The sequence below is a fragment of the Pristiophorus japonicus genome, chromosome 10 (assembly GCF_044704955.1).
Source record: "Pristiophorus japonicus isolate sPriJap1 chromosome 10, sPriJap1.hap1, whole genome shotgun sequence".
NCBI classification, from domain to species: Eukaryota; Metazoa; Chordata; class Chondrichthyes; family Pristiophoridae; genus Pristiophorus; species Pristiophorus japonicus.
In genome coordinates, this window is record NC_091986.1 from 130,580,129 (window position 1) to 130,607,421 (window position 27,293).

The following is a 27,293-nucleotide window of genomic DNA, read 5'->3' on the forward strand; positions in this document are numbered from 1 at the left end:
TTAATTAAAGTCACAGATAATGAACATAGGTTATTGAATGAACAGATCATAAGATTGGAGGATGCAAGTATACAGAAAGGCTTGCATTTATATAGCACCTTTCACGACCACTGGACGTCTCAAAGCACTTTACAGCCAATGAATTACTTTTCGAGTGTAGTCACTGTTATAATGTGGGAAACACGGCAGCCAACTTGCTAATAAATACAACATATAAGCCAGAGAAAATGAAGATCCAACGGAAACAAAATTCTAACATATTCTAACACTTTGTGACTTCCACTTTATGTATACCTTGTTTTATAAACACTGTAAGTGATGCACTAGCAATCTCATCATGTTGCAGAACCATCTTGAGTAAAAGTGGTTTATACGATAATTTTATACTCATTTACAATCATGTTCATAATATAATAAAGATGTATCTTAAAAAAAAGTATTAAAAAAGGAGTGACTCTATTAGTAATTCCACTCGTAATCACTTTTTCTGAAACTTGATCAACTCTGCAGTTCGTTTAATAGACCAAATAAATTACTTGATTTGGTTAAAGTGGAACAAAATTTCAAAATTAAATATAGCAAATGATCTATTCCAAATAAAACTGATTTAAGAATATCTGCACAAATGATATGATAGCCTTCTAATGTGTCAGGTAAATATCAAGCTAAAGACTAAACTGTTGTCTGCTGTAAAAGGAGAAGAACCTTTGGTGGCTACACAAGAAAGGCAGACTTTCAGTTATATAGCGCCTTTCACGACCTAGAGATGTCCCGTGGCTTTTTACAGCCAATGAAGTATTTTTGAAGTGTCGTCACTGTTGTAATGTAGGAAAGAAAGAATTGCCGTGCATTTAATTTTTAAAACTGAGTGATCTCCGTTTCTTCCTGCTTAGAGCTGAAATTATAATGGAATATAATTAAAACTAAAATAAAAACCGTGATATGCATTTGTATACAGCATATTACTGTACATTAGAAATTATGGTTATGGCTACAGATATCTTTCTGTATGTCTCGTTTGCTTTTCCTAAGATTTTGTTCATGCTAGACTGATAGCTAACCACATGTGCTACTCATTTTATGTCAACTAGGAAAGTAGCTGATCAGTTTAATTGTATTTAAAATATTATTCAAGTTTCTGTACAATATATCTTTTGTGCGTTTGTGTGTACACATAATTTCATGAATGTATATAGATACACTTGCTGTAGAAAAGAGGGCAGTTGTATCTGGAACCTCAGTACTGCACGTTTTTGTTGGTCAAATGGTGCTTTGTCTAAACAGGATCATTATTTGAAGTGATTGCTAATCTCAACATAAACAAGAAGTTGATGAGCAGAAATGCTGGGTTATCTGGGGAAAATAATATTTAACTGGAAATGGAGGAATGTTCAGTTTGTTTTCTTCACTGAAATTGTATCCGTTCTCTGTTACACTTTGATGATGAACAGGAAGTGAAAATATTTGTCACTAGGTCTAGCATCTTGTTGGAAGTTGAAATCCTTCTGCATAGCATGCTTTGCTTTTTTGTGTGAAATTTTATTTGATTTAAAAAAAAATGACTGCCTTATTAGTGGCCCACTGGTTAAATGTGATACATAGTGTGATGAGACGTACAGTTGCTGGTCTATGCCGAGTTCGCAGCCTGTTGGCTCAGTGATGAGGTGGAAAATTAAATTTTAAACCTGTTATTTACTGTTTGCTCTTTTTGGATCCTGCCACCTTAATATAAAACTGGGCGCTACAAACATAGAAACATAGAAAATAGGTGCAGGAGTAGGCCATTCGGCCCTTCGAGCCTGCACCACCATTCAATAAGATCATGGCTGATCATTCACCTCAGTACCCCTCTCCTGCTTTCTCTCCATATCCTTTGATCCCTTTAGCCGTAAGGGCCATATCTAACTCCCTCTTGAATATATCTAACGAACTGGCATCAACAACTCTCTGCGGTAGAGAATTCCAGAGGTTAACAACTCTGAGTGAAGAAGTTTCTCCTCATCTCGGTTCTAAATGGCTTACCCCTTATCCTTAGACTGTGACCCCTGGTTCTGGACATCCCCAACATCGGGAACATTCTTCCTGCATCTAACCTGTCCAGTCCCGTCAGAATTTTATATGTTTCTATGAGACCACCCCTCATTTTTCTAAACTCCAGTGAATACAGGCCCAGTTGATCCAGTCTCTCCTCATATGTTAGTCCCGCCATCCCGAGAATCAATCTGCTGAACAAACCTTCGTTGTACTCCCTCAATAGCAAGAATGTCCTTCCTCAGATTAGGATACCAAAACTGAAACTTTGAGATATTAAACTCAATTCCTTCATCTAAATCAGTGATGTATATTGTAAATAGCTGGGGTCCCAGCACTGAGCCCTGCGGCACCCCACTAGTCACTGCCTGCTATTCTGAGAAGGACCCGTTTATCCCTACTCTCTGCTTCCTGTCTGCCAACCAGTTCTCTATCCACATCAATACATTATCCCCAATACCATGTGCTTTAATTTTGCACACTAATCTCTTGTGTGGGACCTTGTCAAAAGCCTTTTGAAAGTCCGAATACATCCACTGGTTCTCCCTTTTCTACTCTACTAGTTATATCCTCAAAAAATTCTAGAAGATTTGTCGAGCATGATTTCCCTTTCATAAATCCATGCTGACTTGGACCGATCCTGTCACTGCTTTCTAAATGCGCTGCTATTTCATCTTTAATAATTGATTCCAACATGTTCCCCACTACTGATGTCAGGCTAACCGGTCTATAATTCACCGTTTTCTCTCCCTCCTTTTTTAAAAAGTGGTGTTACATTAGCTACCCTCCAGTCCATAGGAACTGACCCAGAGTCGATAGACTGTTGGAAAATGATCACCAATGCATCCACTATTTCTAGGGCCACTTTCTTAAGTACTCTGGGATGCAGACGATCAGGCCCCGGAGATTTATGGGCCTTCAATCCCATTAATTTCCCTAACACAATTTCCTGACTAATAAGGATTTCCTTCAGTTTCTCCTTCTCGCTAGACCCGTGGACCCTTGGAAGGTTATATGGATCTTCCTTAGTGAAGACAAAACCAAAGTATTTGTTCAATTGGTCTGCCATTTCTTTGTTCCCCATTATAAATTCACCTGATTCTGACTGCAAGGGACCTACGTCCCTTGTTTTCACTAATCTTTTTCTCGTCACATGTCTATAGAAGCTTTTGCAGTTAAAATTTATGTTCCTAGCAAGCTTCCTCTCATACTCTATTTTCCCCTCCTAATTAAACCCTTTGTCCTCCTCTGCTGAATTCTAAATTTTTCCCAGTCAACAGGTTTGCTGCTTTTTCAGGCCACTTTATATGCCTCTTCCTTGGATTTAACACCATCCCTAATTTCCCTTGTTAGCCACGGTTGAGCCACCTTCCCCGTTTTGTTTTTACTCCAGACAGGGATGTACAATTGTTGAAGTTCATCCATGTGATCTTTAAATGTTTGCCATTGCCTATCCACCGTCAACCCTTTAAGTATCATTCGCCAGTATATTCTAGCCAATTCACGGCTCATACCAGCGAAGTTAACCTTTCCTCAAGTTCAGGACCCTAGTCTCTGAATTAACTGTGTCACTCTCCATCTTAATAAAGAATTCTACCATATTATGGTCACTTTTCCCCAAGGGGCCTCACACAACAAGATTGGTAATTAGTCCTTTCTCATTACACATCACCCAGTCTAGGATGGCCAGCCCTCTAGTTGGTTCCTCAACATATTGGTCCAGAAAACCATCCCTAATACACTCCAGGAAATCCTCCTCCACTGTATTGCTACCAGTTTAGTTAGCCCAATCTATATGTAGATTAAAGTCACCCATGATAACTGCTGTACCTTTATTGCACACACCCCTAATTTCTTGTTTGATGCTGTCCCCCAACCTCACTACTACTGTTTGGTGGTCTGTACACAACTCCCAATAGCGTTTTCTGCCCTGTGCTGGTCTGCAGCTCTACCTATATAGATTTCATTAATAGCTGCCTGAGCAGTTAATTCGTCCACCTTATAACGAATACTCCTCGCATTGAGGCACAGAGCCTCAATTTTTAACACACTTTGTCCCTTTAGAATTTTGCTGTAATGTGGTCCTTTTTGATTTTTGCCTCGAGTTTCTCTGCACTCCATTTTTACTTTTCTTCTTTCTATCTTTTTCTTCTTCCCCCATTTTACTTCCCTCTGTCTCCCTGCATAGGTTCCCATCCCCCTGCCATATTAGTTCAACCCACCCCCAACAGCACTAGCAAACACTCCTCCTTGGACATTGGTTCCGGTCCTGCCCAGGTGCAGACCGTCCAGTTTGTACTGGTCCCACCTCCCCCCAGAACTGGTTCCAATGTCCCAGGAATTTGAATCCCTCCCTCCTGCACCACTCCTCAAGCCACGTAATGATCTTGGCTGTCCTGCCATTCCTACTCTGACTAACACGTTGCACTGGTAGCAATCCTAAGATTACTACTTTTGAGGTCCTACTTTTTAATTGAATTCCTAGCTCCCTAAACTCAGTGAGCTTGTAGGACCTCATCCCGTTTTTTTCCTATATCGTTGATACCTATATGTACCACGACAGCTGGCTGTTCGCCCTCCCCCTCCAGAATGCGCTGCAGCCGCTCCGAGACATTCTTGACCCTTGCACCAGGGAGGCAACATACCATCCTGGGGTCTCGTTTGCAGCCGCAGAAACGCCTATCTATTACCCTTACAATAGAATCCCCTATCACTAGCTCTCCCACTCTTTTTCCTGTCCTGTGCAGCAGAGCCACCCTTGGTGCCATGGACTTGGCGGCTGCTGCTGCCTTCCCCTGATAAGTCATCTGCCCCAACAATACCCAAGGTGGTGTATCTGTTTTGGAGGGAGATGCCCAAAGGGGACCCCTGCACTACCTTCCTTCCACTGCTCTGCCTGATGGTCACCCATTCCCTGTCTGCCTGTGTAACCTTTACCTGCAGTTTGACCAACTCGCTAAACGTGCTATTCACGACATTCTCAGTATCGCAGATGCTCCAGAGTGAATCCATGCGCAGCTCCAGTGCTGCAATGCGGTCTGTCAGGAGTTGCAGCAGGACACACTTCCTGCACATGTAGTTGTCAGGGACACTGGAAGTGTCCTTGAGTTCCCACATAGCACAGGAAAGTGAGTTTAGCTACAAGTGTCAGGCTATCTCTCATTTGATTTGAAATCCACGTTGGATGTTTTTTGACAATGGCGCAGGCTAAGGGCTGTAACCACACCCTGCCATTTTCCTGTCCTCCCAGTCTTGTGAATTTAATTCAGAGTTTACCTTCTTCATCTCTTAATTTTTGCATAACGTAATTCAGTTTTGGACATGGGTGACACATGGAGAAACAGTACGATGGGATTTAATTGAAGTGCAGGGCCGGGGACATTTTTTAAACTCCAAAATACAAAGACTGCCCCTCCATCTAAAAAGGCATGCCTTTGGTGTCCATATCATTATCATGGTAAAATGAAGCTTCACTAGCATTTTTCCAAAAATTGAAATGAGTGAATTTGAGATCTTTTCCTCCTTCAGAATTGCTCTGATCCGCTCTCGGAGAAGCAAGCCTTGCATCTAGATAATTCATAGCTTTTTTTGATTGTGTAAGGATTCGGGAGTTTAATCGTTTTGTAATTTGCAGAGGAATAACCAATTGCTCTACTTAATAATAATTAAAAAAAAATATCTGATGGCAAGTCAGTGAAGGTAGAATCATCTGTTACAGAACTCTAGAGCCTCTACTAAAGAACATTTAGAATTTCCACAAAGTGCAACTGAACTAACAAACGCTTGCTTGTTCATGTAATAATCCTTAACATATTACCTCCATTGACAAAATCCTTTGGCACGGGGTCAGTTTGGTATGTGTGTGACTATCTGAAGTCAGCCTGCTTGTCCAACATCAAGTTGTGAATTATCCAGAACTTTCTCCAGTTCAATTTTGGGGAAAACCCAAGTCATCTAATTCGGCTCCCAAGAATTCCGTACCTTTGCCTCTGACTCCATTCTCCTTCTACAGTATGTCATATTTGACTCTCAGTTCTATGTCTTGTATGTTTCCAAGAGTGCTTATTCGTGCCTCACCACCAGTGAAATGTGTACTTTCCTTGCCTCCAGACTCAACATCTCCAAAGCTACCCTCACCCACCTCCTGTTTCCACCCTAAATGAACTCCAATTTGTGCAAAACTCTTGCCCACATCCTGCACCACATTTAAGCCCCATTCGTCTAATCTTTGCCCTCAATCTTGCAGTCTCAATGTATTAAATTCAAAATTGTCATCCCAACTGCTTGTTATTTCACCCCACCCTATTTTTATAACCTCTCTCAGACCATGTCCCAGCTGTGCTCTTTCGTCTTCTGAGTTGGGCCTCCTTCAGCTGTTTCAGCCTGCTTTCTGATTCACCCTCTCTAAACCGTTTTACCTTACTATTTCTCTTCTCTCTTTCTCCCCACCCCCTTCGCCACCCCCATCACCTTTTTAAAAACCTCCTTAAATGTTATCATTTCAAACTTGCATTCCTTGAACAGAAATTCCTTGCTTTGCTTTCTCATTCCCCAGATGTATATTTTTGATTGGCCACTCTGCAGGCTGTACTAATGTGGTCAGTGCTGCTCCTTCATCAATTCAACAAATCAAAGGTTTGTAAGAGCCATTAGAAGGAAGTAATGCCATTTTAAATTGTAATTTATTTGCTTATGATTTAGAACAGTATAATAGGACCTAATTGAAGTACTTTACAGTATTTTGAAGCAAGTGTGTTAATCACATTTGTGTCATCACACTAAAGAGTTTTGGCTACCTCTGCTTTTGATTCCTGGCTAATGCTGTTCTAGTTAGTTTAAAAGAAAGAACATTATCTAAAACTTCCAGACTTGGGAGTAGTTTTTCATAAGCTTCTGTTCATTGTCTGTGGAATGTCCTAATGAGCAGTTGAGGAAACTGATTAGGTAGATAATATTTAGTTGTAATAGCAATTTTTTTTTGAAGTAAACAAATGTCATTCTTGCCACCTTTCAAAAAAAACCCTCCTCTCCTGATAATTGCGAACCACATTTGGGTTGCCATTACACCTTGCCCAAATTGTCATTTGGTAATTTATCATGTCTGAGTCCAGACAGTAAATTTATTTAATAGTGGAGCATCACAGGTGAGGCCCAATTTCATCCAGCAACAACTACCACAAGTGTGCTAATGAGGAATCATCAGGTAATGGTCAGAAAATAATTTTTTTTCCCTCCCATTCCTAAGCTAGAGATAGAAGCCAATTTCATCTCCCTAGTTGAGACCAACTTAGTCAGCAGAGACTGAAGATTGATTTGGGGGACTCCTGGTCTGTATAGGCATTTTAATATTTGTGTTGTACCTCTGGCATTTAAGTGAAGACATGATGTTTCTGTGGGCCCAAGTTTCAGGCGCAGCCCCGACCTGGACGCCCGTTTTTCGCGCCACAAAGTGCGGCTAAAAAAAACTTACCTATTCTCCGGCTCCCTGCAGGTCCTCTGGAGCTGGGCGCGGCGCAGCACAAGCTGTAGGGAGCGGAGCCAGGTCCCTGCGCTGAAAACAGTGCCAGGACCTCTGCACATGCGTGCTACAGTGGGCGCGCATGTGCAGTAGTTCAAGATGCCCAAAACTGTGTGGGAGGGGCCCGAAGCACGCAGCCCCTAGCCCTGGCCGAATGGCCTCACTGGGGCTGCGTGTATAAGGCTGCCCCCCACGCCCAGCTCCTGCTTCCTCCAGACCGGGACCCGACCCGACTTGAATCCCCCCCCCTCCGCTCCTGAGCTTCCCCCGCTCCCAACCTCCCTCCCGACCTCCGCTCCCAACCTGACCGCCCCCCCCACCCCCCGACTGACCTCCGCTCTGACCCCCCCCCACCCCCACCCCACCTACGACCCCCCCCACCGGACCCCGGACCCGATGCCACCTACCTGTCAATCTGGTAAGTCTAAACTCGTCTAAAGTCTAAAGTCTTGGGCCCGGCCCGTTCAGCCTCCATCTCCTTTCTTTCTCTCTCCCTCCCCTCCCCTCCCCTCCCCTCCCCTCCCCTCCCCTCCCCTCCCCTCCCCTCCCCTCCCCTCCCCCCCACCCCCCTTCCACTCCCCCCACTCCCTACCCGCTCCCCTCACTCCCTACCCGCTCCCCTCACTCCCTACCCGCTCCCCCCACTCCCTACCCGCTCCCCCCACTCCCTACCCGCTCCCCCCACTCCCTACCCGCTCCCCCCACTCCCTACCCGCTCCCCCCACTCCCTACCCGCTCCCCCCACTCCCTACCCGCTCCCCCCACTCCCTACCCGCTCCCCCCACTCCCTACCCGCTCCCCCCACTCCCTACCCGCTCCCCCCACTCACCACCCCCTCACCCCCCACCCCCCCTCCCCTCCAGCACCCCTCCACCCCTCGCTGTCAGAAACACAGACACTGACAGACAGAGAGTGAGAGAGACACACACAGACAGAGAGCTAGAGACACTGACAGAGACACACACGCTGTTGGAGCACTCCCAGTGCTGCAGTAAGTAAGTAGAAAATGTTTTATTTATTGATTTTTAAAAAAATATATTTTTAATTAATTTTTTTTGATTGATTTATTGGTTGATTTATTGATGTATTTATCATTTATTATTGATGATGGCTCTTTTTGTAAAACTGAAGTGTTTAATGTTTGTAAACTTCCCTTTAAACCCCGCCCCCCCCCCACCCCCCATTCCCTACGCCTGATTTGTAACCTACGCCTGATTTTCTAAGTGTAGACAAGGTTTTCCTGAGTGTACAAAAATCTACACTTCATTCTAAGTTAGTTTGGAGTAAGTTTTCACTGCCTAAACTTTCAAAATGGGCGTAAGTGACCGGACACGCCCCCTTTAAAAAAAAGAAATCTGTTCCAAACTGAAACTGTTCTAACTGACTAGAACTGGAGCAAACTAAATACCGAGAATTGCAATTTCTAAGACACTCCATTTGAAGCCAGTTGCTCCAAAAAAACAGGCCCCTGTGTGTTACTCTTTTTTTTATTGTGCCTGTGTGCTGTCTGCCTCAAGAGGAGCAAACAAGACGCCTTTATTTTCATGATGGTGTGGAGTTCATCTGCTTTGTTTTATGGGGCCCAAGTTTCCACATGATTTGCGCCTGATTTTTAGGAGCAACTGGTGGAGAACGGACTATCTTAGAAATTGCAATTCTCCACATTTTTTTTTCTGCAGTTCTCGTCAGGTAGAACAGTTCTACTTTGGAACAGAATTTTTTCTTCAAAAGGGGGCGTGTCCGGCCACTGACGTCTGATTTCAAAGTTTCCACAGTGAAAAACGTACTCCAAACTAAAGTAGAATGGAGCAAGTGAAGATTTTTGTAGAACTGAAAAAACCTGTTCTACACATTAAAAAATCAGGCGCAGGTTACAAATTGGGCGTCCAGAACGAGGTGAGGGGGGGGGAAGGGAACTCATTAAATTCTACAATAAATCCTTATTTATACTTCTTCAAATATTATACAAATAAATCCAACCTGAATAAACATTTATAAGCAAAGATTAAATAAACCATCTTCCTACCAGTGTGAAAGTGCTTCAGGCACGGAGAATTCTGCAGTCAGCCTGAGGCGCCCGTTCTGCCCGCGGTGGGGAGGGGGGGAGGGGGGGGGAAAGGGGAGAGGAGGCGCCCGTTCTTTCCTGCAGGGGTGGGGTGGAGGGGGAGGGGAGAGGAGGCGCCCGTTCTGCCCGCAGGGGTGGGGGGGGGGGGAGGGGAGAGGAGGCGCCCGTTCTTTCCTGCGGGGGTGGGGGGGGGCGGCGGTGTGGAGAGGGGAGAGAAGGCTGCAAGCGCTGATGGCAATGTGCTTTTATTTTTAAAAATTTCAAAAATTAAACAGCTACAAAGAACTACAAAAATGGCCGAGTGCCAATGTTTTTTTCACACTGAGCATGTGCGAACGCTTCCCACGCGCAGCGTTACCGGCAGGAAAAAACTAATTTAAATAGTATCCGCCTCCTCCCACTTACAAAATTGGCGCGAGTGTAGGCTCCGCCCCCCTGGGCGCCGCGCCAGGCAGAGAAGGAGCTGCAGAACGCTCCAGAATCGCAATTTTTGTTTTAGGCGCGAAAAACGAGCGCCCAGCTCGGAGGGGCGCCCGTTTTTTATCGTGTGGAAACTTGGGCCCATAGTGTTGACAGCAAGGGTACGGCTTCTGCTGACAGGCACTAATGATATAAAAGTGCCATATGACTCTGCTCCATACTGTGCAGTGCCTTTACCAACGTGACCACTGGGCGAGTCTGGAAATAAATTGCTATTAGTATGGTATTGTTGAAGATGCAGTGGGTCTTGTATATTTTTGGCATTAAAATCTGAGCACATTCCTATACTTTTTTTTTGACTATGTAAATCCTAAGCCATTACAATTAATAGCTGACTGAATTTAATTTTTTTTAATAAATTCAATTCCATGGTAAAATGTTGCATTCGCTGAGAGTAGTTTTACAAAAGAGACTGTTTAATACTTCACATTTAAAAAGGGATTTGGAACAAATTTGAAATTAATGTGTATGCACCATTTTAGTCACCATCATCATAGGCGGTCCCAAAGACGAAGAGGACTTGCTTCCACAAGAGTTCACAGATGTTTCAATGAAGGACCCGATGTTCCAGTTCTGAACTCCAGTTGAGGGGGTGGAAGTTGCCTGTGCGTGGATTTTTTGAACAAGTGGTGACCGTTGCACATCAGCCTCCACATGGGCTCGATAGAGCTAGGCCTTTATCCAGTGGCAAGGCTTGAACCAGGACCACTGGAGACCTGCTCTGCTGCACGGACCTAGTGCGGCACACATCACAGTGTGAACAGGCCTGTGCTGCCCCTGGGCCCTAGTCACCATATTGGCATAGAATGAAGTTATAATTGCTATAATTTCCCTCTTTCAAATTAAAAAGAAATTCTCATTTTGCTTGGAAGTTGAATGGAATAAGGTTTCACATAATATAAACTGTTGAATCGGTACAGTTGAAAAATAATTAGCATTTTGATTGTGGATAGTAAACATTTGTTGAATATGAAAATGCTCCTGATTTGGTTAGGGTATTTGAGAAAAAATTGTTAACCAACAGTGTAGAAATTGCAAAGACAATCTGTCATCCATTATATTGGATTGGACCAAGTGTCTGCCAGTAAGTTGAGCAGTTTTATATAGGGCTAAGATAAACAATCTGTGCTAGCCAAGCTTACAGTTATATAATTTACCATCCTAAATTCAACTGGTTTTAGTACTGTTTATGACACAAGAATGGATCAAGTAGGATAAATCTGCACTGTGCTGCTGAAGAGTACCAGTACATGGAGGGCGAGGAGACTAAAGCAGCAGTAAAACTGCACCTATAAATCCCTGTAAAAGCTGCCTACTATTAATTACTGTATAATGCCATCTAGAATCATTCTAGAGTAGAGGAGAGCCAGGCTGAGCAGATGTGGTCAAGCCAGAACTGGTGATGGATGGCTAAGTTGGTTGTGTACCAGGTACTCATGATTGTGCCACGTGGATTTGTGGGAATGAACATGCGGCTACGCCGGGAAAAGAGCAGGGATGGGAGATGATGAATGATTTTGTTGGCGATGAGGGTATCAGGTCTGGAAGTAAGGGAGTGGTTGAACGACTTAACAGCTGCAAAGGTATGACGACCTAAAAAGGGTTAAAGGCTAGGTATGCAGTTGGGAGTTAGAGAATGTAGTAGCAAATTAATTGGTAGAGAATGTGGAGTCAGGAAGTAGCAGAATGGATAGCTAGCTGGCTTCAAGACAGAAAGCAGAGAGTAGGGGTAAAAGGTAGCTATTCACAGTGGCAGAAGGTATTCCACAAGGAGCCACTGTTGTTCACAATTTACATTAACGATTTAAACTTTGGAATCAAAAACGCAATTTCAAAATTTGCGGATGACAACAAATTGGGGGGGGATAGTCAATACTGAGGAGGACTGCAACAAATTACAGGAGGACATTAATAAATGTGCAGAATGAACATATAATTGTCAAATTAAGTTCAACACAGATAAATATAAGGTATTACATTTTGGTAGAAGATTAGGGAGGTCACTTATTACTTGGAGGGTGGGGTGGAGGCACAAAGGGATCTCGGGAGTACAAATACAAGTAGAACGTCCGAAATCCGGAGTTCTAAAAAACGGAATTATCCAAAAACCGGATATTGTGCAGATTGCAAGGGTATTATGGGCCCAAGTTTCGGGTGGAGTTGCTCCTATTTTTTTGGAGCAACTAGTTTAGTTTGGAGTATCTTAGAAATCGCAATTCTCGGCATTTAGTTTGCTCCAGTTCTAATGAGTTAGTTTAGTTTCGTTTTAGTGCAGTTTTTTTTTCAAAACGGGGCGTTACCAGCCACTTACTCCTGTTTTGCAAGTCTAGGCAGCGAAAAGTTACTTCAAACTAACTTAGAACGGAGTAAATGTTGACTTTTGTACGCTCAGAAAAACCTTGCATACACTTAAGAATTAGGTGCAGGTAAGCCAGAGATAGGGGAGGAAGGGAAGTTAGGGGATTTTCCAAAGCATTAAACACTTCACTTTTAAAATAAGGAACCATCATCAATAATAAATGATAAATAAATCAATAAATAAAAAATCACTCAATAAATCAATAAATATAAAATAAAAAGTTCCGACCTCATCTACCCGTTCAGAAGCACCGGGAGCCTGGCCAGGGCTAGGGGCTGCGTGCTGCAGGCTGGAAATCGGCCCATTCAGCCAGGGCTGGGGGCTGCGTGCTTTGGGCTCCTCCTACACAGCCAGCAGCACACGCACACAGAATCTGGGGGCCAGGAGCTACTGCGCACGCGCAGAGACTCCATTGCACACGCACACAGCTGCCAGCACTCTTTTTGGCCCAGGGCTGTAGCTCCGCCACTCTGCTGTGTTGTTCTGCGTCGCGCTGACTGCTGAACAGGCCTGCTGTACTTGAGAATCGCGAGGTAAGTTTTTGCCGCGCTTTTCATTCCACAAAATAGGCGGGCCTTTCGCAGGTGTGCCGTTCTAGCGGATATCAGAAACTTGGGCCCGTTGTCTCGAATCCGGAAATATTTCCTGAAAACTGGACTTTTAAGCTGTACATACCTTTTTCCAAGCAGGAATCCCAAAAAATATGCAGCCCAGCCTCGAGGTTGTCGGATTCAGCCGTCGGATGTAATGCTCCGAAATCTGCAAATACCCGAAAATCGTCCACGAGGTTTCTGGATTTGGGACGTTGGATTTTTTTTTCCAAAATCCGGAAATACCCGAAACTCAGCCCAGGGGTTTCCGGATTTGGGATATTGGATTTCTTCTCCGAAATCCGGAAATACCCAAAACTTGGCACAAGGGTTTCCGGATTCGGGACATCGTATTTTTTCTCCAAAATCCGGAAAAAACAGAATGGCTTCGGCCCCGAGGCTTCCGGTTTCAGGATGTTCTCCCTGTACACAAATCACTAAAAGTTGCGACACAGGTTAGCAAGGCCGTTTTTTTTAAAAAAAAAGCAAACCAAGCACTAGGGTTTATTTCTTGAGGCATAGGATTGAAAAGTAGGGAAGTTATGCTAAACCTGTATCGAACCTTGGTTAAACCACACTTGGAGTACTGTGTACAGTTCTGGTCGCTATATTATAAAAAGGATATAGAGGCACTGGTGATGGTGCAGAAAAGATTTACAAGGATGCTACCAGAAATGCGAGGGTATATAGATATCAGCAAAGGATGAACAGGCTGGGTCTCTTTTCTCTTGAAAAAAAGAAGGCTGAGGGGTAATCTAATCGAGGTCTTTAAAATTATGAAAGGTTTTGATAGAGTGGATAAAGAGAGAATGTTTCCGCTTGTGGGAAAAATCACAACTGGAGGCCATCAATATAAGAGAGTCACCAAGAAATCCAATAGGGAATTCAGAAGAAAATTATTTACCCAAAGAGTGGTGAAAATGTGGAACTTGCTACCACAGGGAGTGGTTGAAGTGAATAGATGCATTTAAGGGGAAGCTAGACAAGCATATGACGGAGAAGAGAATGGTGGGTTATGTCGATAGATTTAGATGAGGAGAGACGGGAGGCAGCTCGAATGGAGCATAAACGCATAAGTGCAGCATGGACTCGGGCCGAATGGCCTATTTCTGTGTTGTATATCCTATGCAGTAAGCTCCCACAAACAGCAATGTGATCATGATGAGATAATCTCATTTTGTTTTGATTGAGGGATAAATATTGGCCAGGACACTAGGGATAAATCCCCTGCTCCTCTTCGAAATAGTGCCATGGGATCTTTTGTGTCCACTTGAGAGAGCAGACAGGGCCTCGGTTTAACGTTTATATGAAAGCTGGAACCTCCGACAGTGCAATGCTCCCTCAGCACTGCACTGGAGTGTCAGCCTAGATTTTTTTTTTGTGGTCAATTCTCTGGAGTGGGACTTGAACCTTCTGACTTAGAGGCGAGAGTGCTACCCACTGAGCCACAGCTGACACAGAAGAAGAATAAAGGGGGATATGTTGGGGAGAATTGGGATTATGGCATAATAATCTATATTCATTTGAAGTTGCTAATCAAATACACGTGACATTTGCACAAAAGGAGTATGAATATCTATATCCGTATGTATATTTGGATTATTTTTTATGACCAATCCTAATGCGAGGAGTTTAGAATAATTTGCTGCATTTTACTATTGCAGAAATTGTATGAATTCTAGCTTTGGGGGAAGGAAGGTACAAGATTTGCACATCAGGACGGACTTCATGAAAAATAATGGAAATTCTAAAGAGCTGTAATGAACTTGATCAACAATCTTACCACAATAACCTATTTGAAGAAAAATATTTTATATGCAACACTAAACTCAAACTAACTGCAGAAGTTCACTTGCCTAGTTTCAGCAATGAACAAATCTGCAGTTTTTCTTGGCTGTTTCAATTTGTTATTTCTTATATAAGACTTATGTTTCTTACACTTGCAATTGAGGCAGTTTAAAAAAAAAAGGTTTACTGGCACGTGAATGAAACTGAAGAATTGTCTGTTCGGATTGAAGAATATTTTCACTTTGGATAAATACCATAATTATTTGGTTCAAGTTTACTAAGCCATCTAACGTTAGCTTGTCTTTGAAACTTTGTGTATTCTAATATCTTTACATGTGCTTTTTTGTAGGGTCGTCATGTCAAAACAGGTCAACTGGCAGCTATTAAAGTTATGGATGTTACGGAGGTGAGTCAACTATATAAGAGTCCCAATACTGCATTACATTTGAGTTACTTAGCTTGCTTCATTGTTTTAATAGCACACAATGGAAATCTATATATTAATCAACATTTTATATGAAACATTGTGACTTAATATCCTCTATCATTGTTTAACCTAGCTGTGTCTGGCAGAAGGTTGACATTCTACTGGACACCATAGAAAGGGCTCAATTGGACAGCGAGAAAATGCAATAAAATAAAAGTTGATGCAATATTAATAATAAAATGCCCTAGTGCATTTAGTCTGTAGTATAGCACAAAAATATTGGGCTGTAATTTACGGAGGATAGTAACGGCAAAGTAACGGCGTTCGCCGTTATTACCCCATTGAAACTGACCTCAACTTCAGGATGTGCACATGCGCATCTAAATGTAGAAATCATGGCCCCAAGTTTCCACATGATTTGCTCCTGATTTTTAGGAGCAACTGGTGGAGAACGGAGTATCTTAGAAATCGGAATTCTCCACATTTAAGTTTTCTGCAGTTCTAGTCAGGTAGAACAGTTTCACTTTTGAACAGAATTTTTTTTTCAAAAGGGGACGTGTCCGGCCACTGACGCCAGATTTGAAAGTTTCCACAGTGAAAACGTACTCCAAACTAACTTAGAATGGAGCAAGTGAAGATTTTTGTACTCTTGAAAAAACCTTGTCTACGCATTAAAAAATCAGGCGCAGGTTACAAATTAGGCGTCGGGAACGAGGTGGGGGGGAGGGGGGGTGAAGGGAAGTCATTAAATTCTACAATAAATCCTTAGTTATACTTATACAAATATTATACAAATAAATCCAACCTGAATAAAAATTTATAAGCAAAGGAAAGATTAAATAAACCATGTTCCTACCTGTGTGAAAGTGCTTCAGGCAGGCCTTTCAGGCAGCGGTTTGCCGTCAGGACCGACCGACGGCAGGGGAAGAATGCTGGAAGAAGCCTCAGTGCTTGAGGCAGCCGTTTGCCGTTGGGACTGACCGACGGCAGGGGGAGAAAGCTGCAAGAAGCCTCAGTGCTTGAGGCACCCGTTTGCCGTCAGGACCGACCGACGGCAGGGGGAGAAAGCAGCAAGAAGCCTCAGTGCTGATCATTGAAGGGCAATGCGGTCGGTCATTCACTGTTCTGACGCTGGCTGTGTAGTCGGCAATCGGTGAAACGGATGAAAACATATTGTATGGTAATATCGCTGTTAAATACCCCATTAAATTTTAGGCCTTGTTGGATTCGGTGTCACTGGGGTTTTAACAGCATATTGACTGCTAACCCAATGTTATGGCCTGAAAAAAGAATTTTAACTTTGTGGAGTATCACATTTCTACCATTGATAAAAATTACAATTTTTAAGAAACTTTTTTTAAAAAAAAAGATATTTTAATATTTTTTGAAGTTTGTTCATAATTTCAGGTTTACCGCATCCCCATGTAAGAATGTCAATCTTTGATTTGCTCTCTCTCGTTTTTTAAAAAGTTGGGATAAAAGCAGGTTCCCCATTCCTGATTCCCTGTCTGAGAATGTGATTAGCCAGTTTAGACAGATTGTGTTAGGGATTCCCCACTATACTGTACTGAAATCACTTGTGCGTCAAAAAAGGCAAACTTCTTGCCACAGATATCGTGAGATCTCGGTGGGCAGCTTTCTTCAGGGCCAGTGGCGGATGTCTTTGCTTCGCTGCTGACTGCAAATCTCAAACCATTTATTGCCCTAAATTCACACACAGGCGACTGAACAGTTTTTTTTTATCCAGCAGTGATTTGAAAAGGCTCTAGAATATGCTTGAAGTGTTGTGTAAACATTTTTTCACTTTCTGCAAAAAGTAAGAAATGAAAAAGGGAAAGTCATCTGTGTCACAAGAACCATTTTGGATTTATTTTAAGCATCTGTTGCAGTTTCTACTCTTTTGCACCGAGGTTTATCTTCCCAATGATGTTGCCAATGCTAAATGCAATAAGTTCCTCATTACATATTACATATTACATTTGAAAGAAAGACTTGCTTTTATATACATAAGAACATAAGAATTAGGAACAGGAGTAGGCCATCTAGCCCCTCGAGCCTGCTCCGCCATTCAACAAGGTCATGGCTGATCTGGCCGTGGACTCAGTTCCATTTACCCACCCGCTCCCTGTAACCCTTAATTCCCTTATTGGTTAAAAATCTATCTATCTGTGACTTGAATACATTCAATGAGCTAGCCTCAACTGCTTCCTTGGGCAGAGAATTCCACAGATTCACAACCCTCTGGGAGAAGAAATTCCTTCTCAACTCGGTTTTAAATTGGCTCCCCCGTATTTTGAGACTGTGCCCCCTAGTTCTAGTCTCCCCGACCAGTGGAAACAACCTCTCTGCCTCTATCTTGTCTATCACTTTCATTATTTTAAATGTTTCTATAAGATCACCCCTCATCCTTCTGAACTCCAACGAGTAAAGACCCAGTCTACTCAATCTATCATCATAAGGTAACCCCCTCATCTCCGGAATCAGTCGAGTGAATCGTCTTTGTACCCTCTCCAAAGCCAGTATATCCTTCCTTAAGTAAGGTGACCAAAACTGCACGCAGTACTCCCAGGTGCGGCCTCACCAATACCCTATATAGTTGCAGCAGGACCTCCCTGCTTTTGTACTCCACCCTCTCGCAATGAAGGCCAACATTCCATTCGCCTTCCTGATTACCTGCTGCACCTGCAAACTAACTTTTTGGGATTCATGCACAAGGACCCCCAGGTCCCTCTGCACCGCAGCATGTTGTAATTTCTCCCCATTCAAACCCCCTTTTACTGTTTTTTTTTCCCCCAAGGTGGATGACCTCACACTTTCCGACATTGTATTCCATCTGCCAAACCTTAGCCCATTCGCTTAACCTATCTAAATCTCTTTGCAGCCTCTTTGTGTCCTCTACACAACCCGCTTTCCCACTAATCTTTGTGTCATCTGCAAATTTTGTTACACTACACTCTGTCCCCTCTTCCAGGTCATCTATGTATATTGTAAACAGTTGTGGTCCCAGCAACGATCCCTGTGGCACACCACTAACCACCGATTTCCAACCTGAAAAGGACCCATTTATCCCGACTCTCTGCTTTCTGTTCGCCAGCCAATTCTCTATCCATGCTAATATATTTCCTCTGACTCCCGGCACCTTTATCTTCTGCAGTAACTTTTTGTGTGGTACCTTATCGAATGCCTTTTGGAAATCTAAATACACCACATCCATCGGTACACCTCTATCCACCATGCTCGTTATATCCTCAAAGAATTCCAGTAAATTAGTTAAACATGATTTCCCCTTCATGAATCCATGCTGCGTCTGCTTGATTGCACTATTCCTATATCGATGTCCTGCTATTTCTTCCTTAATTGTTTCAAGCATTTTCCCCACTACAGATGTTAAACTAACCGGCCTATAGTTACCTGCCTTTTGTCTGCCCCCTTTTTTAAACAGAGGCGTTACATTAGCTGCTTTCCAATCCGCTGGTACCTCCCCAGAGTCCAGAGAATTTTGGTAGATTATAACAAATGCATCTGCTATAACTTCCGCCATCTCTTTTAATACCCTGGGATGCATTTCATCAGGACCAGGGGACTTGTCTACCATGAGTCCCATTAGCCTATCCAGCACTACCCCCCTAGTGATGGTGATTGTCTCAAGATCCTCCCTTCCCACATTCCTGTGACCAGCAATTTTTGGCATGGTTTTTGTGTCTTCCATTGTGAAGACCGAAGCAAAATAATTGTTTAAGGTCTCAGCCATTTCCACATTTCCCATTATTAAATCCCCCTTCTCATCTTCTAAGGGACCAACATTTACTTTAGTCACTCTTTTCCGTTTTAAATATCTGTAAAAGCTTTTACTATCTGTTTTTATGTTTTGCGCAAGTTTACTTTCGTAATCTATCTTTCCTTTCTTTATTGCTTTCTTAGTCATTCTTTGCTGACGTTTAAAATTTTCCCAATCTTCTAGTTTCCCACTAACCTTGGCCACCTTATATGCATTGGTATAGGGCCCTTCGAGACCTTAGGACATTCCAAAGTGCTTTACAGTCAATGAAGATTTTTATACCACATGCAATATAGTGAACATGGCTGACTGTTAATCATACTTTGTCTGCTTTTATAAAATAGTTTTATTTTTCAGTTAATTTTCTAACAGTGTACTTATTTCGGTATTCGACAAAATACACTTCTGTAAAATGTACTTTTATTGTCTTCCTGTAAATGCCAAGACAGAAGATTAACAGCATCAAGTGACTTGCAAAGAAATTTTGGAGGCTAGTTTGTGAATTTTGACATCTCAGCTGACAGGAACTGTTTCTTGTTGATAATAATAGTCCCTTGAGTTCCTGACTTGTTTTATTTTGGTGATCATTGCTATGATCCACAAGAAACTAGAAAATGTAACTGACAGAGGTCAGTGGATAACAGGAAAACATAACATTCTTATCCTTTTTGTCAAGAAGTTTGAAGGATGATATTTAACAACTGTGTTCTGACCTTTAAGAAGTCTCCACCTTTGAAGAGAACAACAATTTGTACTTATTTGGCGCCTTTAATGTCAATGCACTTCAGAGATGAAAATAACCAGAAACCAAAGGTCGGGAAAAAAGTTGAGGGTGGTGACTGAAGGCATCATCAAAGAAGTCATTTTTGAAGAATGGGAAAAGGTTTAGGGAGAGAATTCCAGTGTGTGTGGCCAAGGTGTCTGATGGTATGTAGTCAAAAATGCAGAGTCAGAGCAGTAGAAGGCTCATTGGAGAACATAGGACTAAAGGAGGTTGCAGGGATGGGGGTGAGGCAAGGGCATGGAGGGACTTGTCGATGAGGATAAGAATTTTGAAATTGATGTGTTGAGGAATAGGGAGCCAATAAAGGTTGGTGAGCAGAGGAGTGATGGAGGACAGTTGTTCAGGTGGAACAGGATATGGTTGGTAGAATTTTGGGCATTGTAGATGGTGGAACATGGGTAACTGTCAAGTTAGGTGTTGGGATAATCAGGTCTTTGTCACCCCCATCCCTCCCCCCAAAGATGTGGATGTGTGTTTCAGCAGCATTGATGGGGAGGTTGAATCAGAGGTGTGTAATGATCTGGAGGTAGAAATATGTCATCATGGTGATGGTTAAGATATGGGATTTGAACCTCAGCTTGAGGTCAAAGAGGGCACTAGGTGTTCATGCCATCAGGCTCAACCTAAATGAGTTACCAGAGAGAGGGATGGAAGTAGGGACCAAGATGCAGTTTTCGGTATGCAAACAGGATTGCTTCAAGGAAGTTTTGGTCCATCCAAGGTTTGTTAGTTAAGCAGTTAGAAAGCACAGTGGTGATCTAGGAATTGAGGGTGGTCTCAGAAGTAAATTTGAGTGTTACTAGCATGCATGTGAAACCTTACTCCATGCCTTTGAATGAAGATGCAAAGGAATAACATGTGGATGAGGAAAAGAAGAGAATGAAGGCCAAAAAGGATATGGGGATCACGGTAATATATATGGAAGGGCATGGCTGGCAGGGAGGGGACTTCACAGTGGGGAGATATTGGTGAGGGAGCTGAACATATGGTCTCAATCTTTGAGTTAAAGAAGTTCATCAGCTCTTTAAATTTGGTGTTGGAAGTGAGAATGGGGAAGCGGAGGGAGCGGTTTGTCATTAAGAGGATTATGGAGTTGCCCTTGCCCTCCAGGATAATCCTGGAATTGTGGGAGGATTTGGACAAGGAGTGGGAGGTGTGTTATTCCTTTGGATACTTGAGGCTGCTGTGGCAGCAAAGAACCAGATTATTTGCATGCCAGGTGTGCAGCCCTCAGCTCTAAGATTGCAGAGATGAGAATTATAATGAAGGAACGATGAAGATTAGAGACACAGGAGGATATGGAGTACACAAGGGCATCCGAAGCAGTGGGAAGGGAGTATTGAACAGGTCGAATGCAGTAGCTATGTTCAGGTGAGCGGATGTCCAGCAGGGAGGTTGTTCGAGAGGTTGTTGCAAAATGAGCTGAGGGATGGTTTTAAAAGGCATCGAATTTTTTCTTCTTGTATTGTCGGTGTACTCCAAATAAAGACTTCATGTGTTGATGTAATACAGAGAAAGTTAAGTGTGCCAAAGGAGTAATGCAGTAATACACACAGCAGTGTTAATACTTTCATTTTTGTTTTAGGGCACACATTTACATAAATATTGAAGTAGAAAAACTGCATTCTCTTTGGATTTCAAAGCAGCGGTGTTGGTATTGCTGATGTAGAAATGATTAAAATTTTCACTGCCCTCTTCTTTTCCTCCCTCCTCATCGCCATGCCTTTTTCATTGGGCTATGCTACTGTACAGCTAGCCACTAGGAAGCACAGAGTACCACTTTTGTGATGACACCCTTGGTTCTTCCCCTTACAAGGGTATCTGACCACTGCTTGGTATCATCCCACCATACAACACCTCACATTGGGAATTTGGTAAAGGGATTTGAGCTTGAATCGTTCATTCCATAGTATTGTGTTGATGCTCCAACATACTCTGCCACTGAACTGACACTCACAAAATTATTGGAATCTTAAAAATTCTCGATCCAAGATACAATGCTGTATATTTACTATATCATTTTATATTTCTTTAGACTTTATTTTTTATTAGTATTTAATCTCTTTTTTTATAAGCCAACATAAGTGTTAAACTATATTGGATAAGATAAGATGGCCAGTGACAACATGCTATAGTCTTTTTTTTGATTGTAATGTTGATCACTAAATTATTCACTTAAATTTATTTGAACTGTTCATAAAGGTATCTAATGTATAGCAGAAAATTTCAATCTCATCAATGGTTGGAAGATATTAGTGAGTTTGTAAGTAGAGGTATATTCATTTGAACAGTTTTTCTTAAAAAAGCGTGTTTAGTCATGGGCCCATTTGGTTAGGCATTTTCTTCTCCCTTTCAAGAACATCAAAACCTACCTCCTCAAAAGGTCTCCCCTGACCCATCCGTACTTTCCAACTACTAACCTATCTCTAACATCCTTTTCCTCTAAAAGTGACTACCCTTCAAAAAAAGGACTTAATTGGCTGTAAAGTGCTTTGGAATGTCATGAGGTTGTGAAAAGTGCTATATAAATGCAAGCCTTTTTCCTTTTTCCTTCCTTCCCTTCTTCTTCTGCCATCCGTCCTCCCCCCCCCCCCACCTTCCCGTCCCCCTTCCTTTTCCCCTTTCTCCTGCCTTCCTTTTCCTCTTTCTCCTGCCTTCCTTTTCCCCTTTCTTCTTCCTTCCTTTTTTTCCCCCCCTTTCTGCTTCCTTCCTTTTTTTCCCCTCCCTTTCTCCTTCCTTCCTTCCTTCCTTCCCCTCCCTTTCGCCTTCCTTTTTTTCCCCCCTCCCTTTCTCCTTCCTTCCTTTTTTTCCCCTCCCTTCCTTTTTTTATTCCCCCTCCCTTTCTCCCTTCCCTTACCTCTCCCTCCCTCCAAAACTGTACACAGTGCTCCAGGCGTGTCTCCTCAAAACCCTATATAATTGCAGCAAGACTTCCTTACCCTCACTTACAATAAAGGCTAACGCACCATTTGTGATCCCAATTGCCTGCTGTACCTGCATGATAACTTTCTGTGATTAGTGTACAAAGATCCCCAAATCCCTCTGCATACCAACATTTACTCGTCTTTCACCTTTTTAAAAAATGTTCTGCTTTTCCATTCTTCCTATCAAAGTGGATAATTTCACACTTCCCCACATTATACTTCATCTGCCACCTTCTTACCCAATCACTCAACCTGCATATATCCCTTTGCAGCCTGTTTGTGCCCTCCTCGCAGCTTAATTTCCAATCCAGCTCGTTTCGTCAGAAAACATAGATACATTACACTCGGTCCCCTCATCTAAGTCATTGATATAGATTGTAAATAGCTTATCAAATGCCTTCTGAAAATCCAAATATCTGGTTCCTCCTTATCTACTCTGCTATTTACACCCTCAAAAAAACTGCCAAACACGAGTTCCCTTGCATAAAATCGTGTTGACTCTGCCTAATCAGAGTGATTTTCCAAGTGCCCTGTTACCACGTCCTTAATAATAGATTCTAGCATTTTCCCTAATACTGATGTCAGGCTAACTATCCTATAGTTCGGTTTTCTCGCCTTCCTTTCTTGAACAGCAGGGTTACATTTGCCACCTTCCAATCCATGGGGACCGTACTAGAATTTAGGGCATTCTGGAAGATCAAATCCAATGCATTCACTATCTCTGCAGCCTTCAATTCCCTCCTGCATCACTAGGTCCTCTGACTTTGATCTTCTATGCACCTGCCCCTCTGCCTTACCTTTGATGGAAAAGCCTTCAGCCATTTGGTCCTAGTTTTTAGAATTTCTTCCTTCAAAAACCTGCTCAAAATACTATTTTTTGTTTCAGACTTTTGGCCCCTCACCTAACTCTCTCACCATGGCTTGGTGTCCACTTTTTTTGTACTGTTTGTAAAATGTTATGGCATGCTTTTTATGTTAAATGCACTATCTAATATTATATACACTAAATACACTACCTCACCTCCGACAACAATTGTGAGGAGCTCATGGACTTCTTTGCCTCTAAAATTGAGACCATCCGTTTAGCTGCCTCTAGCCCACCGGGCCAAACTTCCTCAAGATCCTCTCCGCCCTAGCCCTGAACTCACATATTTCTCCATTTTCTCTCCGATCTCCCCTCATTATCTCTCCGCGCTCATCTTGTTCATGAGACCCACTTCCTGTTCCCTTGACCCTGTTCCCTTGACCCTATTCCCACCAAACTGCTGACCACCCAACTTCCTTTTCTGGCTCGTGTTAGCAGACATTGTTAAAGGTTCTCCCTTCTCTGGTACTGTCCCCCTTGCTCTCACATCTCCTCTCCTCAAAAAAAAACAACCCTTGACTCCTCTGTCCTTGCAAACTACCGCCCCATCTCCAACCTCCATTTCCTCCCAAGTGCTTGTTGTCACCTCCCAAATTTGTCCCATCTTTCCCGCAACTCCCATGTTTGAATCCCTCTAATCAGGTTTATGCCCCCGCCACAATACCGAAACGGCTCTCATCAAAGTCACAAATGACATCCTTTGTGACTGCGACAAAGGGAAATTATTCCTCCTCGTCCTTCTTGACTTGTCTGCAGCTTTTGACACAGTTGACCACTCCATACTTCTGTAACGACTCTCCAGTGTCGTCCAGCTGGGTGGGACTGCACTCGCCTGGTTCTATTCCTATCTATCGAATCATAGCCTGAGAATCACCTGCAATGGCTTCTGTTCCCGCTCCCGCATCGTTGCCTCTGATGTCTTTTGGCCCCCTCCTATTTCTCATCCAAATACTGTCCTTTGGCGACATCATCTGAAAGCAAGCGTTAGTTTCCACATGCACGCTGACGACACGAGCTCTACCTCGCCACCACTTCTCTTGACCCCTCTACGGTCTCTAATTTGTCAGACTGCTTGTCCGACATCCAGTACTGGATGAGCAGAAATGTTCTTAATTAAATATTGGGAAGATTGAAGCCATTGTTTTCGGTCCCCGCCACAAACTCCGTTCCCTAGACATTAACTCCATCCTGCTTTCTCGGATCTGTCTGAGGCTGAACCCCACTGTTCGCAACATTGGTTTCCTACTTGACCTTGAAATGACCACACATCCGTGGAATAACTAAGTCTGCCTATTTCCACCTCCATAACATCGCCTGACTCTGTCCTTGCCTCAGTTCATCCACTGCTGAAACCCTCATCCATGGCTTTGTGAGCTCTAGACTTGACCATTCCAACGCACTTCTGGCTGGCCTCCCACATTCTACCCTATGTACACTTGAGGTGATAGGAAATGGGCAACCAAGTTTTCAAACTCGCACCAAGTCCCACTCATACATCACCCCTGTGCTCGCTGACTTACATTGGCTCCCAGTTTATCAACACCTCGATTTCAAAATTCTCATCCGTGTTTTCAAATCCCTCCATGGCCTTGCCCCTCCCTATCTCTGTAGTGTCCTTCAGTCCCACAACCCTCTGAGATATCTGTGTTCCTCTAATTCTGCCCTCTTGAGCATCCTCAACCATTGGAGGCTGTGCCCTAAGCCTAAAACTCTCCACCTTTCTACCACTCTTCCCTCCGTAAGACACTCCTTAAAACCTACCTCTGGACCAAGCCTTTGATCACCTGCCCTAATTTCTCCTTGTGTGGCTCGGTATCACTCATTTTGGTCGTCTTATACTTCTGTGAAGCGTATTGGGATGTTTTACTACATTAAAGGCACTATACAAATACAAGTTGTTATAAACACAAAATATTGTTGTTTAACTTATCCAATAAACGTATTTCCCCAAAAGTGATTGTCATTTGTCATAAATTTGACCATTACATGGTCACATTAATTGAGAGCAAGGTTTTATCTGGCATTGATTTAATGCTCATTAATCAATACTGATGCTTTTGTGCTCAATGATGAAATGCTTCATTTGCTAGGGCATCCATGTTAAAGGGATTCTACTAAAGTTTGTGTAATTATTAGCATTGTAGAACATCATACCTATAAAAGGATGGTATTTCTGTTATGTTTGTGCAAATTGCTAAATTTAAATGCCAATGCGCATTGTTGAAGATATCACTCTCTGTCCAGGCCTGTTTTTTTTAATGTAGTATTATGTTTAGCATCTGTTTCTTTTGTTCTGCCTATTTCTGTCTTTTTGCTTTAACTTCATTTAAAAAGTAGGCTTTGATGAGATCAGGAACTACTGTCTTCAGGAATTACAAAAGGAGATAGACACATGAATTAGCATGAGTAAGAATGCAGTCATGAACTCTGTGCTGATTCACTATTAACTGTTTACATTAATTTAGCTTCCTCTCATTGTTGGCATCAGTAATGCTTCCAAGTCAACATGACGAAAGATGTTATTGGCAACCATTGCTTAAACAAAAGTTCAGTCAGACCCAGTTTATATGAACAGTTCAGGAAACGCCTGTTCAGCTAAGGGAATAATTCAATTAACTGATTACATATTTTTTTACAATGTTATACTTCTCTAAAGGATATTAATTCAGCATGAAAATTGATATACAGAGTCAGGAAATAGTTGTGCACTCAGGGCATGCTGGGAGGTCTAGTCTGTTCAGTCAATTAGGATAACTGCTTGTAACTGGTTTTAAAATTTGACTAGAATGGATTTAACAAAGCAAAAGATTGTTGGTCTTTGCAACTATTAATTTATTTCTTCAACAAAAAATAAATTATCCTAGTAATGAAATGCTTTTGACTGAGATTCCTGAGGTTTCTTTCACTACATTGAACTGTTGAAAGTGTTATGCACTTGAAGTTAATACACATAAGGTAGCAATTATAATAGACAAGTGCTCAGGTGTCAAAAACAGCTCTTTTTCTGCTTACCAGCTAGCTTGGACTTAGTTTGAGATGTTTCTTTATGCATTATTGTCAGCTCCCCTATATCCCAAGTTCTGTTTTTCTTTTCAGCCGGGGGTTCTTTCAGTTGTGCCAATTTTTTCTCTCCTTTCAGATTGAGCTTGTTCTTTGTCTCTGGAATCTCAAACAAGTAGATTCACAGGAGTGTTTTTTCAAGGCATTGTACATGTGGGTGTACATTTACATACAGACTTTTATGAAGCTTTGCAGGAGGGGTTCATTGATACATTCAGTTTTCTTGGCATGGCTGTGCTTGTAATGGGAACAAAGCAGGCTTGGCAGTTGAAGCAGCTTGTTTAGCTGTGGTTTCTGTTGGTTAGTTAGGACTGGGAATGGCAGGATGAGCCCCTAAATACTCTTCATTTCAATTGAGGGTTTTGCCCTTCAAGGCCAGCAGTGGTTGGGGGTGGGGGGGAATTGCTATGCTTGGATGGGTCAGTATTGTCAATTTTGTTTTGAATAGGTTTCAAGAATGTGCCCCAGACTGCTTGTATTTCCCCATTTCCGGTGGAGGCTGAATATTACATGTTCTTGTTGGCATTTGCTCCACTTGTGCTTCAGCCACGAGTTGCTATTGGTAGTTAGTGTGGGGAGAGGCTGTGCTTCACCAGAGAGAATGCACTTTCTTGCAGCGAGTAC

General features: G+C 42.6%; 1 protein-coding gene across 1 annotated transcript in view; it reads left to right on the forward strand.

Annotated features, from left to right (window-relative positions):
- The window catches only part of LOC139274622 (mitogen-activated protein kinase kinase kinase kinase 4), a 387,065-nt gene that overhangs the window by 151,768 nt on the left and 208,004 nt on the right, over positions 1-27,293 (forward strand). Inside the window, exon 3 of the mRNA XM_070891300.1 lies at positions 15,181-15,237. Coding sequence (XP_070747401.1) covers positions 15,181-15,237 — 57 coding nt within the window. The remainder of the gene's footprint in view (positions 1-15,180; positions 15,238-27,293) is intronic.